The 19,768-nt window shown below is 50.2% G+C and overlaps 1 protein-coding gene and 1 non-coding gene across 3 annotated transcripts in view; one reads left to right on the forward strand and one right to left on the reverse strand.

Moving 5' to 3' along the window:
- The window catches only part of PFDN1 (prefoldin subunit 1), a 54,979-nt gene extending 35,211 nt beyond the window's left edge, over positions 1–19,768 (forward strand). The window contains exon 4 of the mRNA XM_087760047.1: positions 15,476–19,768. Within this exon, the coding sequence (XP_087616173.1) occupies positions 15,476–15,634 (159 nt within the window). The 3' untranslated portion in view covers positions 15,635–19,768. The remainder of the gene's footprint in view (positions 1–15,475) is intronic.
- LOC104008644 (uncharacterized) lies at positions 1,658–15,466 on the reverse strand. Of its 2 annotated transcripts, none has more exons than XR_015705287.1 (2): positions 11,727–15,466; positions 1,658–2,152 (listed from the first exon to the last, which is right to left on the reverse strand). It is a non-coding gene; the product is annotated as an uncharacterized LOC104008644 (transcript). The 2 variants fall into 2 exon arrangements; XR_015705286.1 differs by lacking the exon at positions 11,727–15,466 and adding an exon at positions 6,378–10,312.

A 19,768-nucleotide genomic window follows, 5' to 3' on the forward strand; every position in this document is an offset into this window, starting at 1 on the left:
CTGCACAGGGCTGGGGGCTCACCTCCTCCCTGGCAATGCCACTTCTGGGGAGCATCCAAGGCCAGGCTGGGTGGGCTGACCACTGCGCTGGGATGAGGGGCTGGAGGGAGGGGAGAGGGGGCAGCCGGGCAGGCAGGGGCATGGGCGCAGGGCAGCAGAACACTCCACTTTTATCCCCCTGCCAAGGCAGTGAGAGCCAGGGACCACTCTTCTGAGCTTCAACGGCTGCCGAGCTGCCAGGGAGGTGACAGCAACCAGGAAGGTGACAGCAACCGTTCCCGGGGGCAGGGAGCCTCCAGGAGCCTGGCAGTAGACCTGAGCTTAGGGATGCAGCCTTCAGGGGGGCAGCCCCCCAAGCAAGGGGCTTGAGGGCTCCTGGGGACAGGCTGCTGCTAGGGGCCTTCATCAACCCAAACCAAATTGTCTTGCCCCAGACCAGAGCCCCAAAACTGCATTTCTAAGACTTATGCGGTGGTGTACAGAGTGCCCGGGCTACGCCAGAGGCGCCAAGCACCTGGTGGGGGGAACTCCTGGACAAAAAAATGCAGAGGAACCCAGTGAGGTGCCCTGTGAGGCCTGAGCAAGCCTCGTGGCATGGTGGCTGTGGCCCTGCCATGCAGTTCACAGCTAAGCCCTGTCCCTTACATTGGTTCCCTCAGGCCTGGATGTCAGACCCAGCCCCACGCAGGAGCAGGGGAGCAGAGCTGCTGCCTCAGCTGCAGCACAGGAAGAGCCTTAGGATCCAGACAAGCATAACTTTTATTTAGCTCAGCTTGGGCCATCCTTCCCTCTCCTGGCACCTGCTGCCAGGTCTCAGGGAGGCTGGATGCAGCAAACATGAACTGAGGGACGTTGAGCGCAGCGCCCTTTGAAGCCCTGCTGCAGAAGGGTACGAGATCACTAGGCAATACAAAGCAAAGCCAGTGTGTGTCAGTCCACCAGGATCAGTTTTGCTCCCAAGGCAGGGAGAACAGCAGTGAGCCAGGGCAGTGGGCAGCTGGTTCCCATCCCCCACGGTGACCAGAAGCAGGTTTCCCCACTTTTCTGCAGATGAAAGCTTTTTATCCCTCTTCTGGCCAGGCATGCCATGAAACAGCTTCAGCTATAAATCCTCAGCACTAAATTAATCCATGGTCTTGCTTCTTCTTACTCATTAATCTACCCCCCAAGCCTATACTCTGCAGTAGGGGGATGATGGATCACTGCTCAAAACCCCTGAGCAGGATCAGTCCTCCCCCAAGAGCCGCTGATGCACACACGCAGCAGCTCAGCATGTGCTTCCCCCAGCTCCCTGCCATCCCAGGAGCTGCTGCAGAGGCCCTCAGTCTCAGAAGAGGACCTGCATGTCCAGCCCTGAGTAAGCAGAGGGATGAAAACCCGACTGAGCTGCCCTGTGCAGGACAAGGGGGTTGGTGGTGTCAGGTACAGGCGCTCCACCCCATCTGCTTTCACAGCGCTCTCACAGCTTACAGACCAGGTTGCTGCAGAAAATCGCTCAGATGCTGGTAACAGCAGGGCCAGACAACCCCAGCCCAGGCCCCAGCAAGGGGTCAAGACACGAACTCCTGCAGCAAAGCTGCTTGAAGCCAAGTCCATCATTGCTGTTGCAGAGTCAGCGCATGCGGGAGGCTGAGAACAGACCGACGGGAGAAGCACACCCTCTACGGGACAAATTTATTGAAACAGTCGGGACCTAGCAAAGAAAATCATCTGTTGGCTTTAATTATTGCGTATGTCTTCATTTCTAGGACTAGGAAAATTTCAACTGATAAATACACATTTCATCAGAATGCCTTTGGCTGAAATACACCATTAGTACATTCTTCAAAGTTACAACAAAAGTCTTAGAAATGTTAAAAAGGGATTTTTCCTTTACTAAAATAAAGGAGTGCACCCCCCACCCCAACAAGGCGCTAGGACTGACAGACGGGAACTCTTGGCTGTGCAAAGCAGAGCGTTGATTACAGTAACAGAAAGAAGTCAGGATGGGAGTGGGGAGCCTGCATAGCACTCAGTGAGAGGTACAGGAGGCGGCTGCAGTGGAGTCAGGTCAGCATGTCCCAGAGGCAGCAGCAGCAGAGCGCGGTCCAGCATGCTGTCAGGCAGGCGCTCTCGCCTGTGTCATCCCTCCGCCGCTCCTCCACGACGTACACTGTGGGGACAGGAGAGCTCTGTCAGTCAAAGAGCAGCACAGCAGCCAGCCACATCTGCCAGCCCCAGCACAGCCACCCGCGGTGCCCCTCTGCACCCCAGCACTCGCTTTGGGTGGCTCATGCTTGCTGGAGACAAGCTGGTGCACAGGTGAGCACTCGCAGGAGGGGAGGTGCTGAGCTCCTGTGCTGGGCGCTGCAGCCCCTCGGGCCATGATTTCATCACTGCCAGAAGCACCCCGTGAGGACCCGCTGCCTGCTCCCATCACTGCAGCACCCCTTGGATGGGAAGGGGCTGCAGGGGAAGCACTCCTTTCTGCAGCTGGGCCCAGGCTGCTGGGACTGCGCAACATTAACAATCTCGACACAGACAGCCGGTGCAGGTCAGCCAGGACCAGACTTCTGTTACGTTACATACAGTTATTGAGCAAGAAAACAGGCTCAGCCTGGAAGGCGTCTGCTCTGAGTAAGCTGCCCTCCTGGGAGTGCTGGTGCCTAAGCCAGGATCCCTGCCTGCCCCGCTGCCTCCCCCTGCCCTCTGGCAACACCCAGCCAGCAGGAGGCCCTGGAGCATAGTGCCCACGGGTGCCCCGGCTGCCCCTGCTTGAAGCCAATGCCCTCCAGGCCCGGCACAGCTGCCCTTCTCAGGGCAGGAGGGACCCAGCCCAGGCAGCAGTGCTGGAGGGGACCCTGTGCTCCTATGGCACTTGGGGTGCTGGGAATGGAGCACGTGCAAGGAAGGTGGCAGGTCAGACGAGACTAAAGGCCGCCACCCAGCCGCCCACTCGCTCCTCCTCAGCAGGGCAAGATAGGAAAAGAGGATGAGAAAGCTCGTGGGTCATATAAAGACAGAGAGATTGCTCACCTATTACCATCATGGGCAAAAACAGGCTCAACTTGAGGAAACTTAAATTAATTTATCACCAATTAAAATAGATTTGGGTAGTGAGAAACAAACACTGAAACACCAGCTTTCCTCCTGCCTCCTCCCCCTCCTTCCCCATCCCCCTGTGGTGCTAGGGGGAGGGGGGCTGCAGCCCGTACACAGCAGCTCCTCTCTCTGCTGGTCCTGCCGGGGAGGTGAGCTGTGACCGTGCTTGCCAACAGGGAGGTGACAGCTGCAGGCTGGGGTTGTTTCCCTGCAGCCTTGGCAGAGCCCATGCCCCCTCCTGAAGCAATCTGTGTTCTGGGTACATTAATCTTTAGAGGGATCATTAGGCACCTGGTGATCGAGAAGGCAGCTCAAGGCTTTCAGCAAACAGTGCTGAGACCAGCAGGAGCAGCTGCCCTGGACCTGACCAGGTGCCACTGGGGACTGTCACAGAGCTCCCAGCTAGCCTCAGCTCCAACATGGCACAGCCTTTGGGCACCGATGTAGGGTCCCTGCCAGGAGAACCTGCTCTAACACGGGTCCTCTCCACAGGTCGCAGGTCCTTCTGGGAACATCCACCTCCTCCATAGTCCTCCACAGGTTGCAGCAAATACCCAGAGCACCTCCTCCTCCAACCCTCTGCTGTTTCTCACTCTTTTGTTCCCTCCTCTCTCTCTCTGGCATTTTCTGCCCTTTCTTAAATATGTCCTCACAGAGGCACCACCAGCTTTGCTGATGGGCTCAGCAATGTCCTGTGGTAAGTCTGTTGTAGGTAGCCTTGCCACCTACAGCAGAACAAAGAGGTAAGGTCCCAGGGGCAGGAGGTAGTCTCAAGGTGAGATTCAGGTACTGCGCATGAATGGCCATGGGGAGGCGGGTACAGACAAGTCCCGGGACAAGCCGAGGGCAGTGGCAGAGCAGTGTCCCTCCTGCCCCTCAAGGCTGGAGAAAGCTCACTCTGCATTTTGGGCATTAGGCAGAGGGTGCTTTTGCACCAGCCAGCACTTCTCAGTGGTAGGAAGAGCTCGCTCTTCCCAGGCAGCAGGCCCCACAGAAACAGCAGGGATTTGCTCTGGCTGACTGACCTACCCAATTATAAAGCCACCTGGTCACTGTGAGGAAAGCAAGCAGGAGGTGGCTGTGGCAGAGCTGGGATGCATCGCTTTCAGAGCCTCCCTCTCACAGCCTCCACAGCTGAGGCCAAGGAACACTGGCAGTGCCCAAGTCCAGAGGGCTCCACGATCAGCAGCAGGCTGACTTGGAAAACAAGTGGGTGGGTTCCTTGCCATTGGGTCACTTCCATGCACAATCAAAAAACACAGTTTTAGCACAGTGAAGATGACAAGAACGTGCCTGCTGTCAGGTCTGGCCAGGCCACAGGCAGGAGAGGCTGGATAGGCACCCAGGGCAAAGTTTTCCAGGAAATGCTTCTGTAGCTACAAGTGCATTTGCAGTTTGTGTGCTTGTTGTCTCTTGAGACTTGTACCGCTAAGTCAGCTTGCTTTAATAAGTAGCTGTTCCCTGACACTGCTCCAGCCCTGTCATGCACAGAACTGCCTCCTCCCCTAGGAAGTCAGGGCCAGGATCAGTCCTTGCTCCAGCTCTGTGTCCATCTTACATGCTAGGGGACTTTCAGCTCTGCCTGCTCAGCACCCAAGGCACAGCCAGCTCTTACTAGGCTAGGAGAGAGCAATCCTGGGACACCTCACCTGGCAAGGGGCAGACACCTGGATCACACCCCCAAACGCTCAGGGTATTGCCTCATGGACAGAAACCATTTAAGTTCTGCCCCTCGAGGGCGGCCCAGAGGCTCCCAGGAGGCTGTTGGGATTTACTGCACATTGCCACCTGCCTGAAAGCACAGGAGGGAGCACCACGTTTGGATGGAGCTCTCCCAGCAGGGTCTCCTACTCAAAGCCAGTGTGCTGCCTTCTCTTTCTGCCAGTCCCTGAAGCCCATTTGCTCATCTGTCCCAGTTTACCTTTGGTTCCTCCTCACTGAGCTGGGGCTATCACACCCAGAACTGCAGCAGTTTGAAGGCAGGCATGTGACCTTCCTTCCTTAAAGCTTTCTTGGGTCTCTTTGTTATGGTCTGCGTGGGAAACGTGCCCTCACACAGGAGTCTGACCCAGGCAGGCCGCTAGTGCAGTCAAGTAGCTGAACACATGGTGTTGACAGGCAGAGGCCTGGGCAGGAGACAGCTCACCATCATCAGCCTGGTCCTCCCACAGGCTTGCTTTGTGCTCAGAAAAATGTTCCCCCTCCTTCACTGCTTCAGTTCTCTCAAAGGCAATGGGTGGAGGATAATGTGCTCCAGCTTACATGATACCAAAATCCTGCCACCATCAGGGTGGGGCAGAGAGAGGAGTAGCCCAGTAACACCCCCCCCCCCCCCCCCGCAGGCACAGCCCAGCTCCAGAGGAGCCACTGCATGGCACTGGCAAAGCACCACTGTCCATCCTTCCCTCCAGGGCTTTGCTGTCAGTCACAGCCTGTGGTGCCCTTGCTCCAGGATTGTCAGGGTGGAAGCACACCTCTTTTCCAGACAGCCCCAGAAGGAGGTGGCACGCTGCAGTGCTGTGACAATCTGCACTGGAGCAGGAGAGGTGCCACGTGCTCTCCTCCCCCAGGAGCTGCTGGCCCTACCTGCCCCTGCAGAGCCAAAGCAGGCACCTCCAGGCAGGAGCAGGCCAGGACTCGATGGAAACCTGGCTCCCGTGCACAGACAGGGGCCCTGCGGGCTGTTAGGCAGTGCTGCAGCAGTGGGGGAGGCTGCATGACCTCCTCCCCACAGCCTGTGACCAGGGCAGGGCTGCACCCAGGGCCAGCAGCCCTGCCACACCAGCAAGGAGTGCAGAACAAGGTCAATGACTTGTGAGCCTAGCACCCTGGCCTCCTCCTGCAATCCAAGAGCCTAATTCATCCCTTTGAAAGGGGTGGACCACAGACCCATTCCATCTAAAGGAGGAATCTGTCTCAAAGCAGACAGGACTTTGGTCAGGCCCTTCGCTCCTACCCATCTGCAGCCCCAAACTTGCACTCAAAACCATGCATGGAAGACTTGCAAAGGCTTCACAGAGAAAAGCATGAAGACTTGTGAGTGTTTGACGTTACAAAGCATTGTATTGGTACCTCTCTATTCACTGCCTATTCTCCCTGGTGAAGTGACCCAAGTCCACTCATTCCCATGCATCTCTGTGCAGTGCAAGCTGTGATCAAGCAGCTGGTCAGGTCCCTGGAGCAATGGGCTATAGCAGTTACCCCTGCTCAGCACCAGGAAAGAAGGGAACTGTGCCCTGCTGTCCAGGGGAGAAGCTGGCTTAACAGAGCTGCCCACTCTGTTTTGCTTTGCTTACCTAACTGGCACTGCTGGGAGCAGCTGGACACCTTTACATTGGATCAGTTTACCCTCCTCGGCTGAGCAGCATTCCCCCCTGCAGCAGATAGAGCTGCCCTTCTGTCTGGCTTCACACATCAAGCTGTGAGGAGAAGCGAGCCCTGACGCCACAGGATGCCTTGGTGCAAACCCAGTCATACGGCCAAGCTGTTCGGGAAGGAGAGCAGCACAGCGGAGCTGCGCAGAACAAGTTCAGCTCGCAAGGACTGAAGGAGGCACTGGTGTGTTTCAGGCTGGGAAAAGCCTTCAGGCTTTTTTTCCTGGTGGATCCAGGAGCTCTGAACAAGCAGCTAACTCTTTGGTGCCTTTGTTTCCTCTGAGAAGGTCCTGTTACAATGAGCGAAGGCAAAACACATACTAAATGCTCCAAGAGTCCTGTATAAGACGATGACATGCAGTTGTTCAGCAGGGCAGAGTGCACACACAACAGGAAGATGGCCAAGAGCTCCTCCCCAGAGTGAGGTACCAGCCATGCTCTCCCGTCTACATTCAGGTGGGAAAAGATGCTCAATGGCTCCTGCCATCCCTCAGAGCGAACAGCTGAGGCTGCTTTTCCCATGGCTGCTCAGGAAGCTTCTGAACCAGCTTCCTGTGCTGGAGCCCTGAGACAGCTCTGGTTTCTAACTGGCTGCCAGATGCCGTTCAAGCTGTCCTGCTTCGGAGATGCAGAGAGCTGGATTGCTGCTGCCAGAGCATTGCCATACTCAAAACTGAGGGAAGCACTGGTTCCTGGTGGTTTGGAGGCAGCAGGGTGACTCTGACCTCTGGAAAACACCAGCAAGAACACATACCACAGAACTTGCTCCAGAGCAAAGTCCTTGCAGCTTCAGACTGAGTGAAACCCAGGGGAACCTGACACTCTTCCCTGCCCTAGAAAAACCTCTGCAGCATGTGACACTCCCAAATCTGGTGGACAGCATAAGGTTACACTGCTTTGGGGGTGCTTTCATGTACCCTCAGCTCCCTTGCTGGAGCAGCTGAAATGGATTGAGCTGTATGGTATGGGTACTATGCGTACTGTCTCCTCTAAGCACTAAGGTATGGCACTTCACACTGAGTGCAGGCAGACCTAGCTAGCCAGCTGCTCTGGCCAGCCTGCAGCAGGCATCTGCTGACCAGAGGCCATGTCACTGCAATGCAAACCACGGGCTGGAGGGCAGTTACTGGTTTCAGCCACCCGAGTCACACCCATGTTCAGCCTGGTTCAAGGCAGACGTATCTATAGCCGCAGCCAAGGCACCATCCAGGGAAGAGCTCTAACACCACTGTCTTTTACTGCTAGAGTTACAGCAACGTTGTCTTCTGGTAGCTCAGCACTAAGCTGCCAAGGAGCAACGCCGAAGACATGAACTGTCAAATGATGCACTAACATTGACAAGTCCTCCATCGTAGTACACAAACCAGTAAAGGATTTTGCTGGTTAGATAGCAACTTGCAAAGAAGTCAGTGAAATCGGGTCTAACTGCATACTTTGCTGGAGGATGGGTCTGTATAACCGTCCCTGCCCCAAAGCAGAGATGAAATGGATGCTGCCCTGTGCAATTTATAGTAAGCTGTCCATGACTGCAGGCATACAAGAAGAGTTTGCCTGAAGTATTTATGATTAATCCATTAGAAGTTTTAAACTACAGCCAAGTGTCGAGAGCATACTGACAAAGCATGTATAAAGTGCTGTTATGAAACATTTGCTGAAATATTAAACAAAATGGCTTTTCCAAATTTGGGCCTGTGCAGTGGGAGACTGGCACTTTCACCACACAGCCACTCAGCTGACTCGCATCGGATGCTGCCTCTCAGCACATGTGGGTCACGGCAGCAGTGGGCATCGCTCCTCCCCTGCCAGCCAGCACCTTCAGCTGCCTGCACGGCACTGCTGCTGTGCTAGAAAGGTCTGCACTGAACTGGCTGACACACAGGCACAACTGCCCACTGACAATTCGGGGCAGGACAGGGACAGAAGGAACAGCGAGGGAAAGCAGCTATGTCAAGACCTTTCCAGGACTCACCATGGGTTTGGGGGTGTACCCTTCTGTTAGAAACAGTGAAACAGCACTGGAAAGAAACCATGTCCTTTCATTCCCTTCTGCTAAAAGCTGGAATTCATTTAAACTAGCAGCACATTGTGGCACAAGTACCTTTCCGCAGAAACCCTCTGAGAAAAAGCTGTGTTCTCCCCCAGGCAGGGGGGTTATAGTACTTTACCAAACCTTCCAGTTCAAGGAAAGCCCCAAAGACAACCATTTGAAATACACCTTTGAGAAGTCGCTGCCTTCCACCACGGAGTTCATCTCCCAGAGAAAGCAAGAGTCTCAAGAGGGCAACTCTCTGCCACCGTGAGCTGGTGTCAACCGCTGCTGCAGTTTGAGAGGAAATACAGTCACCACTGAAAGTTTTCAGACTTTGAGAACATCTGGGCAATACTTTAAACAACCATGTCTCCCTTACAGTTTGAGTTTAATGATCACTTTCTTTGAAGCTTTATCAATGCTTCAGAAGTTGTAGCTCTGTCGCTGTCACCAGACAAATTGCCAGAGAAAGTTTAAACACAGCCATACAGCATTAATGCTGAAAAGCTTTTCTCATCAACCAGTTGAGTGTGGGGCTTATATAGGAGAGGACAAGAGCAAAACAGGTGAATGTTGGTCAACTATTCACTTACAGCTACCAAAGTGCATAGGGTAAAAAACAGTTCAAAGGAAGGCTAGATAAGTTATTCCCAGCCAAGCCTTTTATTAAGCTGGAGACATCCTATACCAATCCTCTCATTTTGGACACTGTGGAACTGAACATCAGCTTCAAAGCACTAACACAAACACAGTGACAGAAGTACCCAAAGAAATCAAGAGAGCGTGGTAGCACCTTTATTCGCCCTTCCCAGCCCTTGCTTTAGCGCTACTTTAAATGCAGAGGATCCCTGTGAACAGCACAGTAAGAGATGGCATAACAAAACCCTAAGCACCTTACTCAAACCTCTTAAAACCATTTCATTACGAAGGCTGGCACAGCACATTACTGATCCAAGCCATCCAACATCTTCCCAACTCACTTCAACCAGCAGTATTCCATTAACAGAGATCAGGTTTTCTACTGGAATAGCTTTACCAACAAAACCCCAACCCAAAATATGCCCATTAAGGGAACTACTGTTTTTGTATGCTTCTTGTCAGAAGCCTGAACGCCTCCAAGCTAAAGCCACCCAGTTTGCTGTGGTGAGCCTTAATGGGGACTTCATTAGCTACTTTGTGCCTCTTTAGTGCAAGGTCAGGCACTCCAAAGATCTCCTACGGCATGCTAGGGTCCTTGCCGCTATGAGCAGAAGCCCATTAGTACTTTGGGACTGGTGGTCCAATAGAGAAGAGAAACAAGGGGGATTTCTCGCAGAGGCACTAGACAGCACTGTTTTAGGCTGAAGTTTTGATGCTTCCATTGTTTTTTCTAAAACAGGATGGGAGAGGGTCTAAGCTGAGCAGACCCACCCATCTTCTAATGAGCCTTAAATTCATGATCACAATGAATCATGCTTACCCCAAAAATGCTAGCACTCCCTGTAATTGCATAGTACCAGCCTGCACAATCCAGTACAAATAACTCCCACTTTGTTTTTAAAACAAATACTACAATACCTTGTTATTTCATGTACAGTCCACTTTATCTTAAGCATACATATTTTGTTTCTTCTCATACCTCATTGATATGTTAATCATTAGCTCCATGAGGGAAAGGCATGGCCAGTAATTTTCACCCAGTCTGGTATAAACTAAAATCGTGACCTTAGACTGTAGTGCTCCTTATCATAGTGCTTCACTGGGATTACAAGAATTGCAGTACTGGGATAGCGGCTTTGATGACAGAACCAGCCCATCCTGTCCCAGGGCCCAGGCACAGACATCACCAACTTACCTACATGGTGAGCCCCTCGGGAAAGCAGGCAGCAATGGCGTCCAAGAGCCCTCAAGCTCTGCAAGTCCTCCCAGAAGTCTTGCTGCGTGTCACCAGGGGCTCTGGCACTTGTCTAGGTATTTCAGGTACGACATCCAGGCAGACAGACAGCAAGCAAAAACCCACTTCAGGCAAGCCGAGGGGCAGGCTCAGCCAAGAAGTCAGCTGCCCGGGGAGAAGCGAGGTGCACGCACCCCCAGGGTCAGCCCAGCCTAGCACCAGCCAGCTGCAGGGACTCCTTCCTCTTCCTAAGGCGAGAGGGCTAGGAGCATGAGAAAAGCAGGAAGTCTTGAAGTTTACTTCTTCGGCTCCAGCTGTGTGCTAGCACACAAACCTACTCTGCATGCAAACAAGTCAGTTACACTCCTAGCTGCTGTAAGCTGTTAGGCAAGGCCTGGAGCACACAAGAGGAAGCAGCAACAAGCAGTTTACCAGCCACTGCTACTGCAGACCAAAAACTCTTCCCGTGGTATCTGAATGGCTGTTTGCCATAGTAACAACTGTTCAGAGCAGAAGTATTAATACCACAGTCTTCTCGTCTGGGAGGAAGCACACAGCAGAGAAGGGACGAATAAGCCTTTTCCCACATGCGAATAAAGTGTTCTTTATCACAAGCCACTTCTACACCAAGAGCTTTGTTTTCACTTGTCCAGCCAGCAAAAAAGAAGTCTTGCTTAAAACTTGCTTAACACCATTTTAATAATAATTTCTTACAGGATTAAGTGCTGCCTGCAGCACATTGCTAAGTCAAGTCAGTCTGTGCATCTGGTTCTACCTTCAAAACATTCTTACCCAAGTCCTTTGAAAGTCTTTCCATTCAGGATGGAGGCCACAGAAGGGAAAGTCAGCACAAGGGCATTAGTGGCAGCCAAGGGATGCAGAGGTAACAGTGACTAGAAATCAAGTGTTTCTGAGCCACATTTTGGGGTACCCACTCTAGGCCTGCAGACCCAGCACTGCAGCAGGAAGGAACACCCAGCCCTCACCTCCCAGCCAGCCAAGTGTCCTGGAGTAAATACCACATAAGCAGCAAGTGCAGAAGAAGAGACTGCATGACAGGAACAGGGACCCTAAAACTTCAACTAAAACTTTCATACCAGCTGCCAACAAGGGTCCTCTCTGCCCCAGGCCTCCTCCCTTGCCCAAAAGACCTCCAGGGCAGAGGCTGGGCACAGATGAGATCTAACTCCCTTGGCAAGAAAGACATTTAATTATTCTCTCCTCTCTGGGAATATTTGCTCATGCTTAACAGCCTCCCGCCTGTCATGTCACATTCCCCAGCCCCCTACCTCCTTCCTGCCCAGAGGAGAGTCAGTAGAGACTGTATGCACAGTCTCTACTAACACCATATTCAGATTTCAGGAAATACCTTAGCACGCTTCTGAAATAGATACCAGTCAGAGCCAGATGGGAATACCGGAAATACTTGTCTACTTCCAAGCAAAAATCTTCCAAAGTTGCAAACCGCTCAGAGCAAGTTTCACAATCCCCAGCTCCAAACACAAATAGCTCTACTGCCAGAGCCACCTGAGCAAAAATGAAATATCAGGGAAGGAAACTGCCAGTGAGTATGGGTAGTTTCACCTCCAAATCCCCTCTGCCACCAGATAGCTGCTGCTGACAAAGCCCAGATTTCAGCCCGGACTCAAGCAGAAGCGACTTTATCTACAGCTACCCACACTGGTATCAGACCTGCCCTCTTCCACAGCTGCATGACTATATCCAGCAGGTTAGGAAAATTCCTGCCTTTCAGTTCCGCAAGTCTGAGAAGCTCTTACGGTCACCCTAGAGAGCTGTTCCAGCTTTCAGGGAGCTGAACAGGCAACACATTTCAGGGAAATTACCTTGCAGGCGTGCCAAGTGAGCAGTTTCCTGTGCCGACACTGCACTGGCTGCATTTCACACAAGGGTAAAGTTGTTCCCCTCTCACACACTGCATGTGCTCCAAGCATGGGTTATGCCTGATCATAAACCATGCAGCAGATTTTCTTGCTGTTGACCTCAGGGCTGGGAAAGAGGTGAGTTTCCTCACCTGAGCACACAGGGATGAGATTCAGAGATCTTTGAGATAATGGAAGTGATACTAATCAGCATTTATGGAGCATGGATGTGCCCAGGAAGGATTCAACATCTCTAAAAAGCAGGGCTACAGGCATTCCTTATAGGAGAAAAGCATACCTTATGTAGTAAGTACTCAAGTCTCTGCAGGATATCAGCAGGCATCGGCCAGCTCTCCAAAGCACTATAAACCCCATCATACAGGTTAGAAGTGCACAGGAGACACGTCATATAAGAAAACAGCTTCTCCCAGCTCAAAAGTACAGTAATTCAGGGCTTCAGACTCTTCAGTTTTCTTCTAGACTGCAACAGATGCAGAGACATCTCCCAACACTACAGAATCTGAGACCTTCCTCTAACTCTTTTTTTTTAATCAGTGAAATCTTAATTTACTGTTAAAGCAAAGAGGCATCTTCCACCAAGTCAACTACAGGTCTAAGAACAGCACATTCCTCAGCTTGAGTCAGTGTTTTCACTGAAAAACAGCATCACTCCTAGATTTAAACAAGACCTATCTTGGAGGGATTTACACAGCACAAACTCAGTCTTACAAGGGTCCTGCAAGAGTGTTCTGGGTGACAGACAGGAGGGACAAAGTCCAGTTTTAAAGCAAAGGGAACATGACACAGCAAGCAGTCACTCAGGGTAGCAAGACTCTCCTTGAGCAGTCCCGCCCCGGGCGTGTACCACAATCTGTGCAGCACTTGCAGTGCTGGAAAAAGGCTTTACACAATTTGCTTCTCGCCCAGGCTAGGTGCCCAGCTGACAAGGACTGTTCAGAACATCCGCTTCATTTAATTTGGTCCACTATGGAGCCAGCCTTAGCCTCATTTAGTCAGTTTGTCTGAAGCATGGTTTCAGATACAGGACCTGAATTTGGAAATCCTTTTCTTTGCATCAGGCTTTTCTCAGATGATCCCCTCCTTGGGGGTGAAAAGCAGCAAAGGTGAGGTCAAACATCAGCCCCAGGACAGCACCGCTTGGCAGCAAACAGCGCCCGCTGTTTGCGCAGTCAGCTGACATGAGCCAGGGACAGAGGGAGGTATGATACAGCAGTCTTGGCGGGGAGAGAGAACACCAGCTTTTAATGCACACTACAGTATGAGAAGCAGATAAGAGGACAACTGCCAAGTGCTATTTTTTTATTTTGGCAGGACACCAGCTGTCTGGTGCTGAAGGTACAGTAACAGTTAAACTAAATGCTCTGACAAACTGCTTGGAAAGGGTCAATGTGCAGAGAGAAAGCCTGCTGAATTGCTACATGCTGCCCTCCAAATAAACTTCTGCTGGGGAAGGCTCAGCTCAATGCAGTTTGAGAAGCGAAGGGGTAACCACTGAAAGGCACCAGAGAGCCTAACCAGAGTGATTAGGATCCCCTCTTTTCCACACTGAGGCCTGTAAAGAGGAAAAGTCCACCCCTCTAGCAGAAGGCAGTGACTGTACCTAGGTGACCTGTTTATTCTTGCAGCTGGCCAAACATTAGGAGGCAGGCAGCATCACTGTGACTATTACTCTTATCACAGCTGGCTTTGCTACAAGTAATCAACTTCCAGAAATAAGATTTCCACCCTGTGCGTACAACAGGTCAAACGCAATACTGAGCTCTGTTTGCCTTGGATTGGAAAGAAGGCTGCTGACAGAGCCTGGTTCCCTTTGGCACCGCACGGAACAGCCTCATCCATTACGTTGTTATGTATCGACGGGGGGTGGGGAGGGTGGAAATTAAGCTGAGCAAATTGCTAACATCAGCTAGTGCTTTCAAAATTAGTATGTCCCTTCATACTTTGGCTCATTCCACTTCGTTTTTATTATCATCAACGCCATTATCAACATTTCACCTCTAATTTACACAGATAAGAAAGTACCTGCTGACCAGTCAGCAGATACTGTGGTTTCCTTATGCCAGTACTTTACACAGATAAGAAAGTACCTGGTGACCAGTTTCCTTATGCCAGTTGATACTGAATTATTCTATAATGAAAATATTGGTGAGGAAATGAGATTTTCTGGAATGAGGTATTTTCTTTCTCCTAAGCAAGTCCCTGCTGCTCAAGAAGGCCCAGCTTCTTACGCCGTGCTCCATGCAGGCACCATGCTCCTACTGCTGTGCGTTTCCCAGCTTTGTTCTGGTGCAGGCGAGTTCCCTCTAGCTACCCAAAGGATTGCGTGACACCAAATGGCACATATACAGTATTCCAGGAACTCATGCCTGGACAGACTTCATGTGGACAGACATGAAGACAGCCCTCAGCTTTTACAGCAAGAAAGATGCAGACAGAAATCAGCACAAGTTAGTTCACAGAGCTAGGAAGCTCAATCAGATACCCTTAAGGATAACATCCCTCAGGCTCAGCATATAAATTTATCAGCTCTAAAGGTAAAGGTCAAGTTGTTTACATCTAATGAACAACAGCCAAGTCAGTTATTAGCCCTTGCAAGACGCAAGAAGTGTTGTTTCTTTGGGGACTTTGCTATTGGTAGCCTGTGCAAGCCCAAAAGCCAGCTATCTAAAAAGCAAAACAAAAAACGAAAACCATGGCCGTGAGGTCTTCTGTGCCTCCTCAGCAAGACACCTAGCCTCACTGACTCACTCCTCCCTCCACCTGGAGAAGAAACATATGCTTCAAGGCCTTTCATGCCCAGCAGTGTTAAGGTAGCTAGGGTGACTCTGAGGGGGTGCGTCTTGCACACACTGAACTTCATTCACTCTGGGAGAAGGGACAAAGGACCAGCAGCTGCCATTATCAGCTGCCGTCTCCCTCTTCTGCAGTGCTGTAATACATGGGAATCATGGCCAACAGCACTAAGTCTTAATATGTAAACTGCAAGCTGATTTCTGCAACTCAGACCATCGTCATGGCTAACTAATCCTACATAGACAGTCTAGAGTGGAATATACTTGTTCTTGTTCAGCGCTGTTCTGGACTGCACCTTCCTCCCACAAGCCTTTATATATGTCCCCCTATTCAATGTCATATTGAAAAGATGACAACATCCTCCCTCTCTCACCTATCTGTAGCAGTCATTGCTCCCTTAACAGTAATAATTTTCTCTTTCCAGCCTAGATGTTACCTACCCTTGCTAAGCATGACCCCAAGAAGAGGGACTGAACTCTCCAGTCTGGGCTTACAGCTCCCACCTTGCAAAGAGGTGGAAGAACGGGTGCTGTGGATAGGAGAAGCATGGCTGCAGCACGCACACCACGCACAGGCGGCGTAACTCACACCAGCGCTGCTCAGCCTGAAGAGTCCTTCAACAGCAGCCTTTGAAACAAGGCTCAGTGGTTCACGAGCTCTTCTGCAGCATGGACGACAAAACCTGTACAAAGTTTAAGCTGTTTCCCTGTTACATCTCAGATGCAGCTTTCTTTTTAATACAGAGAGCGCGCCATATGACGTTTTCTTCTTCTCCAAGGGCCAACTGGACAGGCTATGTCCATTGCTACTCCAGACAGGCCACAAACTGTTAGATTAAAAAACACCATCACCATGCAATGCTACTTTACCACCAGGTTTTGAGAGCTCAACGGTAATTATTTCCATCTGTGTGATCCACTCACAACCAAAATATGCATAATTACTTCCACACATTAGCACACCAGCTACAATCCACAAGATAAGACCTCACTTTGCAGTTTGCCTACACAATAAAATAACTTAAAGCATAAAATTTAAAGTACAGCAAATTTCCTAGTTTTCAGTGTGGACACACATTTTTTCAGAAATACTAATGCATTACTTGGAGTAGCTTAATTCATTAGATTAAGCAAAGTCATCTAGGAGAGCAAAACATGTGCTCTGAAAGGAAAGCATCCACAGAGTAGCTCTTCCCAGATAACTGCTTGGAAACACCACAAGAACTGACAAGCCACATTAAATCATACCAGACCAGCTAGGCAGACTGGAATGACTTGATTAAATTTAGACATCAATTTTTTTATATTAGAGGTTCAGCCACACCAACAAACATATAGCATTAGTGTAACAGATTTTTAAAAAATTAGCTTTTTTAAGGGACATCCATTGTATATTAGACACTCCTGGAGGTGATCATTAAACAAAGCCTCATTGAAAGCCTTCTCAGAAGACTTCTCAGAAGAAGTGTCACAGGACAAAGATCAGGTTCCAGTTTGATGGACTGGCCAAAAAGGAGCAAGAGGGAAAAAGGGCATTTAACAGCAGGAGAATCAAGAAAAAGGAAAAGATTTTGCAGACAAAGCCTGATGTCATTTTACACACATTAATGTTTTTGTACATTACATCCACTTCAGCAAAAGCAATGCAAATTGGAGGCTCCCAAGGTGGGTTCAGAAACCACACGTGGCTACAGGAAGGCAGTTCAAAGACAGGACTTATCAGAAGATCTTTGGGTTTTGTGTTAGGGTGCTGCTTCTACAGAACTGCAGTTGTGTTAGCTTGGGTTTAACAACAAAACCATGCCTCCTGCGGCAAAAGCATGGGCTGTCAGTGAAAGACACGCTCAAACACTTAGCTACGTGTCCTCACCGATTTCCCAGCCTACTCCTTTGTGCTGGTCCACAGGTTTGCGAGCAGAACAGAGATCTGATCTGAGCAGAGGACGTTCAGTGTCATCAGTTCCCTGATCCAGTCGGATATCAGATCCTTTAAGCCTCCAAGGCAGCATATCTGGCTCAAAGCCAGACTGTTCAAAGCAGCAGACCCACTCTCCCTTCAGCTTCTGCTAGCATATCCCTTTTCGTGGCTATAGCAGCAAAGCAACACTTGCGCTAAGCAAAGATGTTCTACATGGGAGACTAGGAATTTCCCCCTGCCCCAGTATCAAGAAATGCCTGTTAGCCACCCCAAAACTGTGCACTTCCCAGGGAAAACCCTGATTACACTTTGAGTCCATATGGTGGTAGTTCCATATGGGAAGCATCACCATGCTGCTGCCTCCTCCTTCTCAAAGGCAAACCCTTGAGGTTTTCACTCTTTTTATAGAGGAAGCTGAACTCGTGACTTGCGCTCATTTAGGTTCTTATTCACTCACACCAATTGTTTGCTGCTTATATTTGGGTCCTCTGGTCAGACCCACACCAGAATATTTCTGACATCTTATATCAGCTATAAATCCAGGGATGCTATAATATACACTGGTCCAGTAGTCCACCATTTTAGCCAAGAATACTGGGAAAAAAGAAGTTCTTGAAAATGTCCTCCCCACAGTTCAGCCTGTCCACCCATCTATGTCAAGTCTCCTTTGGATTCACTGCAGTGAAAAACTCTTGCTGGGAACTTCTCAAATTCCAGCTTCCCAAAAAACAAGGGCTTCGAAAAGACCTTTGTCACAGCACACTGCTGAGTCAGAGTAACGTGAAGTGGTAAGAGGGGCACAGCAGGCAGTTATCTCAAAATGCAGCAAATGCATATAGACCTCAGTCCTGAGCAGGCCTCAAGTGCAAGCGCAACAAGCCATGGCAACAACAGTATGTGGAGAACGACCTTAACATGCAACGGCCAAAGACAGCTTCATATGGCAGCAAAGGCCTTGGGGGAATTGTCTGAGTCCTGACAATTTTCCAAGTGATGTCAGCTTTGATAACCACTTTATCAGCCAGTCTTTACAGCAGTAGTACCTGAAGTGCTAGTGCCTTGCACAGCTGTAAAGCACTGACTTAGGTTTTGATTTGAGGTACGTGTTAGTCTCATTTCTTTCCACCCCAGGTAGTCTGTCCGTGACCATGCCAGACACGGCCAGCACGTACAAAGCCTGAGTCTCCCCTCGTTCCTGACAGCAGCTCCCATCTAAAGCATAGTGCCTGGACAGTGCTTCTACAGAAGTGCTCCCCACAATTCCTCCCACAGAACAGCCACTTTGGTAGCTCTGGCCACATCCTCTGTCACCCAAAGGTAGCCAGAACAGCCATAGGTACTTAATGACTCTTCTCAACAGCTCAGGTCCATTTGTGATATTCACGGCAACAGAGGAAGAGAGGCAATGATGGTTTCTGGCTTCCCAGCCTGGACGAGCATCTTTATCACTGAAGAAGCCTGAAAGAAGGCACTGGAGCTGGCATGACAGCATGAGTCCCCATGCTGATGGTGAGGGGGTGAGTACACCCCCATGATGTATGAGCAGAGATTTTACAAACAAAGTCTGTGAAACACTGACGAGAATAAACCTGGTCTCTAGGCAAGTGTCCTTACCAGCAAGACAAAGAGTTACCAAAAAACCCCAAGCTAAATCCTCCTCTTTCCAATGTGGAAAAGGCAGGGACCACACCCAACCTTGCCAGAATCCCAGTTGTTGAAGTTGGAAGGGACCTCTGGAGATCATTTGGCCCAACCCCCCTGCTCAAGCAGTATCAGCTAGAGCAGGCTGCCCAGGACCATTGTCCAGTCAAGTTTTCAGTGTCTCCACAGATGGAGACTCCACAACCTCTCTGGGCAACCTGTGCCAGTGTTTGCTCACTCTCGCAGCAGAAAAGTGTCTTCTTGTGTTCGGAAGGAACCTCCTGTGTTTCAGTTTGTGCTCATTACCTCTGGTCCTGTCACTGGACACTACTGTGAAGAGTCCAGCTCCCTCTTCTTCATTCCCTCCCATCAGGTATTTATACACATGAATAGGCCCCCCTTGAGCCTTCTCTTCTCCAGGCTGAACAGTCCCCACCTCTCTCAGCTTCTCCTCATATAAAGATGCTCTGGTCCCTTAATCATCTCTGCCCTCCTCTGACAATTCGAGCCCGCAAACACTGCAGCAAGCCCCACGAGAGCAATGGGTGCCAGAGTAAACCAGCATACCATATTGAGGGGACACAGCACACAGATGGACCAGCTAGCTGCCAAGATAAGTTACACTGTCCTCCTTCCCTTCCCCAGAAATCTGTGTTTTTCCACAGAACGATAATAGCTTCAGAAAAAAAACAAAAGCCCAGGAATTATTCCAATGGCACTATTAGATCACTTGGACAGATATTGATAGGCTCAAGAAAACTGATGCACATTAATTCGGTAGGAACTGTACATTTGAATATTACAAGCTTTAATGTGCAGCCTTCGGTTGAAACTTATCAACCAGAAGACAGGCAGAATGAGAGTTGTGGCACATCTAAAGCCAGCAAACAGCACGTATAACAACCTCAGCATAAGGATTCCCTTGAGGGATCAGCATTAAGGATGTTCAGCAGTATCTTCCAACAGCCAGAGAACTGTTGAAGACACAACAGCAAAATAAAGCAGGAAAATAGGCTATAAACAGAATCACTACTTCAAACAAGTCTCCACTTCCCCCAGTCCCGTTAGGGCCAGACGCTGGTAACCATAATACTTTAAGGTCAACACGTACACATGCATTTGCAAGCCAGAAAGTGTCACGATTACATTGTACCACAGC

This window comes from Nipponia nippon, unplaced genomic scaffold, assembly GCF_047370975.1.
Source record: "Nipponia nippon isolate SJK-2023a ecotype South Korea unplaced genomic scaffold, ASM4737097v1 scaffold_21, whole genome shotgun sequence".
NCBI classification, from domain to species: Eukaryota; Metazoa; Chordata; class Aves; order Pelecaniformes; family Threskiornithidae; genus Nipponia; species Nipponia nippon.